The sequence below is a fragment of the Cyprinodon variegatus genome, unplaced genomic scaffold, assembly GCF_000732505.1.
Source record: "Cyprinodon variegatus isolate N-32 unplaced genomic scaffold, C_variegatus-1.0 Scaffold96, whole genome shotgun sequence".
NCBI classification, from domain to species: domain Eukaryota; kingdom Metazoa; phylum Chordata; class Actinopteri; order Cyprinodontiformes; family Cyprinodontidae; genus Cyprinodon; species Cyprinodon variegatus.
Window position 1 is genome coordinate 241,594 of NW_015150549.1, and position 11,455 is coordinate 253,048.

The 11,455-nt window shown below is 37.3% G+C and overlaps 2 protein-coding genes across 2 annotated transcripts in view; one reads left to right on the forward strand and one right to left on the reverse strand.

The window, feature by feature from the left end:
- Window positions 1-828, reverse strand: part of LOC107084252 (E3 ubiquitin/ISG15 ligase TRIM25-like) — a 10,653-nt gene extending 9,825 nt beyond the window's left edge. Inside the window, exon 1 of the mRNA XM_015374005.1 lies at window positions 108-828. Within this exon, the coding sequence (XP_015229491.1) occupies window positions 108-695 (588 nt within the window). The 5' untranslated portion in view covers window positions 696-828. The remainder of the gene's footprint in view (window positions 1-107) is intronic.
- A 6,030-nt stretch (window positions 829-6,858) lies between these two features.
- LOC107084259 (beta-1,3-N-acetylglucosaminyltransferase manic fringe-like) overlaps window positions 6,859-11,455 on the forward strand; it is a 25,049-nt gene continuing 20,452 nt past the window's right edge. The window contains exon 1 of the mRNA XM_015374013.1: window positions 6,859-7,590. Coding sequence (XP_015229499.1) covers window positions 7,207-7,590 — 384 coding nt within the window. The 5' untranslated portion in view covers window positions 6,859-7,206. The remainder of the gene's footprint in view (window positions 7,591-11,455) is intronic.

Below are 11,455 nucleotides of genomic sequence, written 5' to 3' on the forward strand. Positions count from 1 at the left end.
AAATTAGTTTTTTTTTTAATCAGCTGATTTTGAATATGACAGACTATTATACCAGTAGAGTTTTAAAGTTGTATCTTATTCTCAGAGCTGTTCCTCAGTAGATCTACCTGTCTCCTGGCTCTGTGCGTGTCCACCCTGCGCTCTTCCTCCTGGTCAGCCTCACACAGCAGGCAGTCTCCGCTCCATTCCGCTTCGCCGCCGCTGCCTTCGGGCTCCAGACCGAGGCGGTGTTGTGCGCACAGCTTCTCCGCCAGCCGCTCCACCGCCTCCACCAGCTTGTGCCTTCGCAGAGGACCGACCTCGCGGTGCGGCAGGACGTGGAGGTCGCAGAAGGACGCCAGACAGACTAGACAGGATTTCCCCGCCCTCAGCTTGCTCTCTGCCGGACAGAAATCACACGCCACCTCGCCGGCTTCTCCCAGGTAGAACACCGGCTCCCTGACCATCTCACTCAGTTTGAGTTTATCGACCACCTCAGCGAGCATCGTGTTTCTCCGAAGCACCGGTCTGGGGCTGAAGGTGTCCCTGCACTGTGGGCAGCTGGAGTGTCCAAACTCTGACTTATCCCAGTAGTCGCTGATGCACAGCATGCAGTAGGTGTGTCCGCAAGGGATGGACACGGGGTCCCTGAGGATGTCCAGGCAGATGGGACACCTGAACTGGCTCTCTGTCACTGAGATGTTAGCCTGGGCCATCTCGGCTCAGAGGTTCCTTCCCTGACAGGTTGCTTCTGAGCTGTCAAACAATCCTGTCCTTCTTATAAGGAAATGTCCCTGACATCCAAAGTGTTGTTATGAACAGATCGGGGCGCTGCCCTTCCGCAATGTTCACTACGCAGATGTTACTGCTTCCCTCGGCACGGACTGAAAGGCTGTAAAAGGAGCGCTGCACTAAACGTGTCAATTTGGCTCATTTTTCTTTTGACAAAAGATATGAGTTTTATTGTTTGCTCAGAGAAAACTGAAGAACGACAAAAGTAATAAACCTGATATTATCACAATTGTAACAGTTAATACATAGTTATAAGATGAACTGCTGGTTTTACACACGCACACACACACACGCACACGCACGCACACGCACGCACGCACACACACACACACACACACACACACACACACACACACACACACACACACACACACACACACACACACACACACACATATATATATATATATAGATGGTCGTCTCGTTCTTTCCCTTCTAGTGCACCTGTTGTTAATTTCATTAACACCAAAGCAGCTGAAACTGATTAACAACCCCCTCTGCTACTTAGCTGACCAAATTGATATCCCAGAAGTTGAATTTATATATATACAATATACGTGTGTATATATATATATATATATATATATATATATATATATATATATATCCATTAGCTTAGAGTAACATTGAACTGTTTCATTCCTTAACAACTAAAAGCTGCTCATAGACAACATTTTGTGAAGGCAGATGAATAAAGGATAACTTTTAGTTTCATAGACTTCTACACATGTATTGTGCTGAGATTTTTCATTGTTTTAATACCCACATGTATCTTTAAGTTGTTTATGTTATTTCTTTAAAACAGATATGTTCCTTTTTTCTGTTTACAGACGTACTCTTTTAAAATTACTTAATGTAGGCTAATAGATTGAGAAGTAAATCTTAAATTGAGAAGTAAATCTTAATAAAGTAATGCTGCCATCTACTGGTCATCCGTAACTAGACAGGAGACACAAGTTAGACAAGGATTCTTAGAGGTGGAGGCAGGTATTAAAGGGAGGTCGTGATTTCTTTTTTAAACCCAAGTGCTTGACTTAAAAATAAAACAACTTTGTATTATTATGAATAATTCCATAATTTTAACATCTGAAATATTGTTTAAACTATGAATAAATAATTTTATGTGTTAACTTACCACAAGCACCACACGTTTGCTGATAACTAGCTGTTCTTAATGTATTTAGCTACATATTTTCAGCTGAAAATCATTTGTAATCTGTCTTGGTTACAGCTCGTCATCAATGCTGTAACTCAATCTTTAATACAGTTTGATACTAATAACTTACAAATAACTTTGATAACTTTGCTCTGGAAATGATCATTTTTGCTCATCACTGAATTTACCGTGGAATATTTCTAAATCAGAAAGGTTTAAACTTTGCATACAGTTACAAATATGTGCTAACTTCTTTATCAGTATTTTGTGAAATGTTAAAGGTCAAAGAAAACCAATTTTGTAGCTATCAACAAGCTTTTCTCTAAACGATATGACCCATCAAATGAGAATCATCTAATAAGATGGCTTCCTGTATCAGAAGATATTAGATATATATTAGATATTTATACTTTCAAAGTGCTTTATGTCTGGGTCATTCCAGATTCATACTTTTCTTTTATCTTTTCCAAAAACATTTCTGTATGTTTTGTTTTGTGTATTGTTGGAACAGTGTCTACATTTCATCCATCTGCACCAAAAAACCATCCTTCTATGAAGTTTTCTAAAAATATCAAGAGGAGGTGCTTGAAAGCATGGCAGTGATAGTTTTATGCTGAGGGTTTATTCTATTTTACTGGTAAAAAGCCCAAAGTGGATGGAATAAAAACAAAGGAGATCTACCACCATATTCTAGTCAGATTAACATATAGGAAGTGGAAACTTGGCCAATATTTGGTCTGACAGGAAAAGGATTTCAAACACACATCCACACTGAATCTGTTATATAAAAAACAAAATAAATAACTTTCATGGATGGCCCTAACTTCAAACCTTTTAAGAATAAATAAAATATATGTAAAATCAGGTCCATTGAAGAAAACCACTCAAATTAAACAAACTCCACCTGATAGAAATTGTTCGAGTATCCTTCCTGAATTATGTCAGAAGCTGTTTTCCCAATTCTGGGGACGCATGTATGTGAGATTTAAACAAGAATTAGTAAATTCACAGCAAACTAAAACTAGATACACCTGCTTTTCTTCTAAAATTTTTTTTTATGGTGTATAAAGGAAATTAAAAAATGTCATAAATGTAGGCAACAATGACAGGCAGCCTTTGCAGTGGACACAACACTTACATTTACAATAAAACATTTGTTTGAATGAAACATGTCTGACTAAACACAAATAATATTTAATGAAGCATGCTCAAATCTAATCCTTAATTATTAATCTTTAGAAAATTGACTAATGTAACTTATTTAAACATTTAAACATTTGTAAATGTGTGGATCAACATTGATTTATTGATTCTGTAATTTCCAAAACTGTAACTGGCTTGTTGTTTTATTAAAAAAATACTGATTTAGTCTCAGAAACATATTTTGTATTTTCAGTTAAAATAAAATGAGAAACAAAACAATTATTCTAGTCTAGTAGTAAATACACTTAGAACAAAAACTGTCATCAATTTCATGACACAAACAAGAGCTGCTGCAAACAGCTGAGATTGATTACGTTTTGGTGATTTAATCTCTTTATTTTCTCAGGCATTAAACATTTTTATGAACTCAAATGCTTAACCGAGATTTTATCTCTGCTTTTTGGTTCTATGTTATTTTGTTTAGATGTTTGGTTTTGGGGGTGTAAAGTCACAATGGGATACTTTAAAATATCAGAACTAAAAAACAAAGTATGCCATTGTCAGTTCTGTTTGATCTAGGCAGCTAAAAAGTGCATCACCAATTGGAACCCAAAGCAATGTGAGAATTTAATTAGATGAATGAAATTGTTCTTTGATAATTTTTTATTTATTTATTTTTTGTTGAACTATTTCTCAAAGTTTCTGTGTTTGATCTTAGGACTGTACTGTGCTTATCTCCAATCTCATATCTTGCTCACAGCTCCAGTCACTCTCTGAACTGGAGCTTAAATCAGGCATAAAGACAAAGCCTTGAAAGAAGGTCTGCTCCCTCGACTCCAGTGGCCTTTTGTTCAAAGCGAAGCCGTGTTTTGCTCACTGCTTTAGAAAGAGGACTTTTCAGCTGGGCAGTAAGGTGATGCTGGGTCTTTCTTGGCCCAGGGTGTTCCCTGGATGTCTCTGGTATACCTGCGGGAGTGAAGAGGTGGGGAGGGAGGGGAGGGTTGTCCTTGCTTATTTGGGGAGTGCTGGAATGGAGAAAAGGCAGCTGGTCAGTGGAGGGGGGAGGAGATCAAGGAAAGAGGCGGGGATGGAGGGATTGATGTAAGGTGAGAACGCTGAGAAAGGACAAATAAACAAAGGTGGCGATGAGGGTCTGAGGTGAATTAATTGTATCAAGCTCTTTCACTTGTTAGTGGCAGTCTCTGGAGACAACAGCACTGGGAACAGTATACCGCTAAAGGAGCTTGACTTCCATCAGCTTAGAGTAACATTGAACTGTTTCATTCCTTAACAAATAAAAGCTGCTTTGAGACAACATTCTGTGAAGGCAGTTATGAATAAAGGATAATTTTTTATTTTATAGACTTCTCCACATCTAATATGCTGACATTTTTCATTGTTTCAATACCCACATTAGGTTATAATACAGACAGTATTATAACCTAATGTGGGTATTGAAACAATTGGGTAGATTGTGTGGGAATAAATTCCCCAATTCTAGATCATTTTTTACATTTTTATTTTTCCTCGATCCATTTTTTACTCAAAGCTATTTTTTTTAATTATTATTATTGCCAGGATTTGGTTATGGATTGTTGACCCAAAAGCAGAGGCATGAAGGCAAAGGTGAATTTCTTGGTGATTTAATGAAGGTTTACAGAAACCATGGAGTCATCAGGGTGATAACTATCACAAGGTGGAAGGCTCAGAGAGACGGAGTTGGTGGAAGTTTGACGAGGAACCAGCACTGAAGAACTGCAGAGAGAGTATTTATGGGAGACTGAAACAAAGAGAGGGCTAACGAGCAGATTAGGAGCAGGTGTGAGTAGAGCAGAAACAAGAAAGGGGCAAGGGGAAAAAGGAGAACTCAAGAGGGCAGCAGAGGGCAACAAATAAAAACCTGAGAACTGAAAATAACCAGAAAACACAACATAATAAGAATTAAACCACTAAGACTATAAAACATGGAGTAAAACAAAACTGAACACTCAAAAGAAAACAGAACAGAACCAAGACTAAGACAGAAACTGAGAAAAAAACCAAAGAACACAATAAAATAAGAATTAAACCATAAAAAACTAGTAAACAAGGAGCAAAGCAAAACTGAATTTCCAAAAGAAAAAATATAACAGAACCAGAACTCTAACAATTATTATACTGGTATAGTTTCAAAACTCTGTGTCCTTTTGAAAGGTTTTCCTTGTTGTCTTTCTATAGCTTCAAACTAATATGTATTTATTTGTAATTCATGCAATAGACTGATAATTAATAACTGTGGTATATAGAGAAGGGCTTAAATAATTTAAAACTTGTGTCTGACTGGGTTACCTGTGTTAGGAATCCAGTCTGTGTGTTTTGTGTTTGTCTTCCTTCCTCCACCAGGCGGCGCCTGGCTCTGGTTGGCCTCCTCACACACCTGCGGATGGTTACCTCATTGACGGATTACTCTTAAGCTGCTGACTGCCACTACCTCGACTCCAGAGTGTTTGCCAGTTTTTGGGTACTCTAGCCAAGCTGAGCTTTGCTGAGTCAAACTGAGTTTTTGCCTACCTGAGTTTTAATCTTGCTGTTTTTTGTCTTTGCCTCTCGGCAGGAAGTCATCCTGCAAACTGGATTTTTCAGACCTGAGAACCAAACTTAGCTGAGGATTCAAGTTTGTGGTTTGGATTAACCTTTTCCCCCAAGGATCGTTTGGGGCTTCTCTCTGAGCAGGGGTTCATCTCCACAAGAAACCGTTCAAGTACTGCAGAAAATCTAAGTGGCAGTCAGCTTCTCTGTTCACCAAGGAACAACCGCAACCTTGTCCGCCCTCCATCAAACAAGACATTCACTGGAACAACCGACACCGATTGGATTCAATAAGAGATACCTTCTTCTGGAGACTTCCGGTTCGACACTGTTCAGAGCAGCACTGGACTAATCTCATCATTATAAATAAACCTGTTAAACTTTTCCCTGGTCTCTCTGTTTGGCCTTCTGCACGTGGGTCAAAGCACTAGATAAAATCATGACAACCTGGTGTTATGAAAACAGGGCAAATAGGGCTTCTTACGGCTTTTTCTCATAGGGGGATTTCTTCTTTCCACTCCACCAAAATAGATATACTTATAAACTGATGAAGAAGGGGATAATTCTAGATTGTTGTACACAAAAATATTAATCAGATTGAACGATATTAAAGGCAACCCTGTACATCCTTTTCATGACCCTCTAATCCTTTCACTCAGTTGCTTCTTTCACTATAATGACAACTAGGAGACCCATCCTACCCAAAGCAATTAACATCTTTCTTAAGAAAGATGGTGGGTGTTGGCTTATTCCTGGGAGCTGGTTTGCGGGGCCCCAGTGGTGGCCCCCGCCAGGGGTCAGGGTGCCCCAGGGTCCCCGGGACGTCATACAAACTCTGCTTTGTTTTAAAAAATATAAATATAAAAAATATAACCCCGGATGTCTGGGGGACAGTGATTCGCCTATGAATGCTGGCGTACCATAAAGAATAAATTATGAACAGTTTAGTTTGTGCCTTCAAGTCATTGCCCATAGGAAGACGTTACTTGGATATAACCTAACGACATATCTTCAGAACAGATTCAAATGACACAAAACTCTTATGGGTGAGTAGAACATGATGTAATTACGTAAAATGAAGGGGCCAATGTAATAAAAAAAACAAAAAACGGTGTTCACCTTTAATCTTTCTGAAACCGGATGTTTTTTTTCAAAGAGTTTATTTTGAAAGTGCAGAAAGGAAATCCCACTTCAGGTGCTTCCATCTAACATGACGCTAAAATGACAGAAGAGCTCTGACAAGTCAGATAAATTCATGGTAGGGGCCGTTCAGTCTTAAAATGGATTATTATGAAACTTTCCTTTTTAAAGCAGGTTGGAATAACAAAAATCAAACAAACAAACGATCCGGATATGAAATACTTTTATAGTCATGAGACTACCAGAAGAGTTGAGCGCTTAAAAGGAACTATAACGGTGAAGGAGGAAGAAGAAACTCTGATGGAGGAACCGCTACAAACTTGGTCTAAACTGGTTTAAACGGATGATAATTAGAAAACAAACAAACAACAGAGAGTTAAACTTCAATTCCTTTGAGGACCTTTCTAGTTTAAGCGTCTTTGTGCACCATGCGTAAAAGATGGATACGTCGGAGTCTGCCTGTTCTGATTTTCACTTTCTTCCTCATTGTGTTTGTGGATTTTCAATTACGCACAACCCGCTTTCCCAGATTCAATCACCTCCCGTCGCCCAGTGCGCTCCATGGATTCATCCAGCAGGTTTCCATCGCGGCCAAAGGCGCGCGGAGTTTAATGTACAACTACAGCAGCAGCGGAAGAAGATCCAAACTGGATAAATATAACGGAGACAAGTCGGTGACTGAAGGTACCCATGACTCTCAGCCAAAACTCAGACTGGATGATATTTATATAGCTGTGAAAACCACGTGGAAGTTCCACCAGACGCGTCTTGCGCTTCTGTTGGACACTTGGATCACAAGGACCAAGGCGGATGTAAGTGTCTCTGTCACTTCTCTGATTTATTACTCCACTCAACCATGCATGGCCCTTCAGTCAAAAACACGAGATGTCCGGAAGCAAAGTCCTCTTAAAGTAAAGTAAAGTCTTAAATGATCAAACACTAAACAAATTTGTTGTGAGTTAGTATATCTATTTCACCTTAAGTATTTATCTTCTGCGCTTTTCTTCTGAGATGAAACAGGGACTGAAACCAATAAGACATTATAATAATGTATCTATACTCAACCATCAGGAAATGCTTAAAAACAGTGGCGGTTCTAGACCAAAATCTACCAGGGGGCCAGGAGGGGGCCAGAGTGGGTTCATGGGGGCACAGAAAAGCATAAAATAAAAAACAGGGCAAGACATTAAAATGTATTAAGAGAGCTGGATGAAGTGAAATTTTTATTCAATTAGGTTTAATAAAAATTATATTTCTTATGAGGTCAATATACATTCATAATTTAGGAATTTTACATATTTTTCACTTAATTTACGTTAAAATGACAATTTTCTATAAAATCTGAATGATAACTAAAAAAAACCTGATTAATTCAGCTTTAAAAATTAGAGTAAAAAAAATGTTTTGAAAAGAAAAAAGCATTTACAAGATGAAGACTGGAATCCTATCTCAATACCACTGAAACTATCATCCTATTATTTTTAGATAATTAGTAAAACATAATTTAATAAAAAAGATAAAATAAAATAAATAGATCCAAAGGACCTATCAGTAACCATGTCTGTTCCAGCTCATATCATTATTAGAATTTCTTTTAAGTATTATTTCTTCAGTACAGGGGCAATATCAGGACATGATTTACAGGGGCACTGGCCCCGGTTGGCCCCTGTCTAGAACTGCCCATGCTTAAAAATGATGCGAACGGCAGGTTTCTTTGCAGGATCCTCAAGATTTATTCACACTCACCACCAATATGTATCAATAGAATTAACTAAATCATTTATGCAATGATTAGAAATGCATCTTATTTCATGAAAAACTGTTACTAGTTTAGAGAAGACAGGACAAGGAGGAAGATGAATGTTTTAATGTACAGAGACATAAAAACAAAGGTTAATTTTTTTACAGGACAACAACCAAAGCTTTAACAACAGCTGCCAATAAGAAAATGAGATTTCTTGGTTTTCTATTTATAATAAATCTGCAACAATCTAAAAAATGAGCCATCTCCACATGATTATAACGGGCTATTATGCCTTGAACTTTGAGGAAAGAGATTGAAACCATTTGGAATAAGGCTGTGACATTACTAAATGTGGACAAAGCACAGGGCTATAGATACTTCCCAGATGCACTCTAAAATTTGAAAGCCACTTTGCAGTTAAAGTCACTTAAAAATAAAAAATACACTGAAAAGCATTTGTTTGATTTACTTCTTAGGTGGTGTTAGTTGGCATGAGTGTAAAACTTTTCTTCACAAAAAAATGGATTGATTATTCAAACAAGTTTAGTATAAGACTATCCTTCAGTTAATGAAATAAATACTTTAGACATATACACGGGTAAAGAGTTGTTAAAACCAAAGGCAAGACAAATATTTTCAACGAAAAAGCTACAGAAGGGGATTCCAACCGTTTATTCCAGTTTATGAAATACTACAAGTAAGAAAAGCTGTAAAACCTTGAGCTTCAGTCAAGAAAATGAATCTGTCAAAAACTCTTCCTCTGGCTGTTTGTTTTGAAATCCCTGCTCCTTTTTAAATATCACTCAATATTTTGACTTAATGACATGCTCTTTTAGCGTGCAACATTTTGACAGTGTTTGCACCCACCCACACACACACACACACACACACACACACACACACACACACACAGTACTGTTGATGTTCACAGAGACTTTTAGCTATACCTCCGCATGTCAAAAGCGTTCAAAAAGAACATCTGTTTATCTCGTCGTGCAACATCTTTAATCTGCTGAGGTTTGATTTGTCCAACTTGGCTCAAACTGAGAAGAGTTTATCCTTGGGAAAAATCCATGATTTTTAGGATGAGTTGTGATGGTCCAAAAAAAAATCATCAATGACTTATAGAGCCGACAGTTTTCATGTTTAGATTCAAAACTGGCCTCATCTATCAATATGCAGTTGCATAAAAAACAACAACAAAAAAAAACATTATGAAAATGACTTTTTTTGTATTTTGTTTGCTAAAAATGTGAAAACAAATGATGAAGCATCTTTCATTTCTTGTTTTGTCTGAGGATGGAGGCTTTAAAGAAAAGGCCTAATCATGAGCGATAGAGGAACGTATTTAGAGGCAGGAACTTCCTCTTTTTGATACACACACAAAAAAAGAATCCTTGCTTTATCTTTGCCCTTAGCTGTTACTGTTTCGTAAAACCCTTTAACTATTTGAACCAGGCCTCAAGTGAGCAAAAAGACACAGGAAGCTTTGCAGGCAGGTTGTATCGGCTAAGAGGAAGCAGCCACCGTGTAGTGCCTTTGTTAACAATACTGAAACGGAAGCTAGTTACGGAACAGGAAGCAGAGACGCAGATTACAGAACAGTATGAACCTCATCATACTTAACACCCCTTCAAAAGTGAACAAGCAGAGTGAACATGGTGTTGTAGCCACCCCATAGATGATCAAGCATGTTTAAATGATTGAAAAAAATTACCGTAATTAATTATCAAATGATTTATTTTAATACAATGGGGAAAAAAACACAACAGAAAGCTCAGACCGCTGCATTCTTATTTAACAGATGTAAGGCACCACACAAGTAAATCATTTTGATGATGTTTCAAAAATTGGTTACAAGAATTTCCAAACCAGACTGACAACAACAGGATGATGCTTTTTGCTCTTAAAGCCCTGGAAGAGGAAAAAAATCTCTCTGTTCTTTCTGATCGTGTGCAGGATTGACCTTCACTGTGATTGGAGTTTGTCCCTGACATTGAATGGAGCAAGAAATTGTAATTAACACACAAGCATATAGACTATAGACACAGGCATATAGACACAGGAAGTAATGTTCTGGTGTCGTGGTGCTTTTTTAGTATGCCATAAAACCTGGCACAATGAGAACACATGCATCAATATTTGCCTCTCCGAATTTATAAAAATGATTTGTTCTGCAGGTTGTCTTGTTTCCATATTTAAAAGATCCAGATCTTTTAAATATTTCTCTCATAAATTATTTCAGACATTTAGCCAGTGAGATTTAAGTAGAAATGTTCAAAATGTGAAGACAAATACGGTAAGCCTTTTAATGTTGTAAATTAGTTTCCTTGAAGTAAATGATTATATTTATATTCTTTTACATTTAGACAATGGGGCTTTCATTGCCTATTGGATGCGCAGGTGCTAAAAACAAAGTTAAGGGATGAGTGCCTCCCTGTGTCATTGAATGTACTTCATGCACAGCCTCAGGAAATACTGCACAGGTCTGATGATTGTTAATCTGAGGCACATTTTGATGGAGAGCTTCATTAGAAAACAATTTTATTGTTTTAAGGTGTCCATTCATCATTGGTTCTTTGAAGCCCAATTTTACATGTGTAGAATGTTATGCTTTAAACACATAAAAAGTTTTTCTTTTTTTTTTACGGTGTGGGTTCGTCTCCAGATAGAGTCTGTTGGAACATAGTTGGAGTTATTAGTATTTCAGGATTTAAATCACACTATCCATCCCCAAGCAAGATTCGATATTATCCATGTTTTTAAATTCTTAATTGAACAGATATTTAGATGGTAAAAAGCAGATAAGTTTCTATAGATCAGATCAGATAATCAGACCTAAAAAATTGTTCTAAATTAAGAGATAAATAATAGAACAGTTATAATGTAGTTAGTAGAATATATATATATATATATATATATATATTCTACTA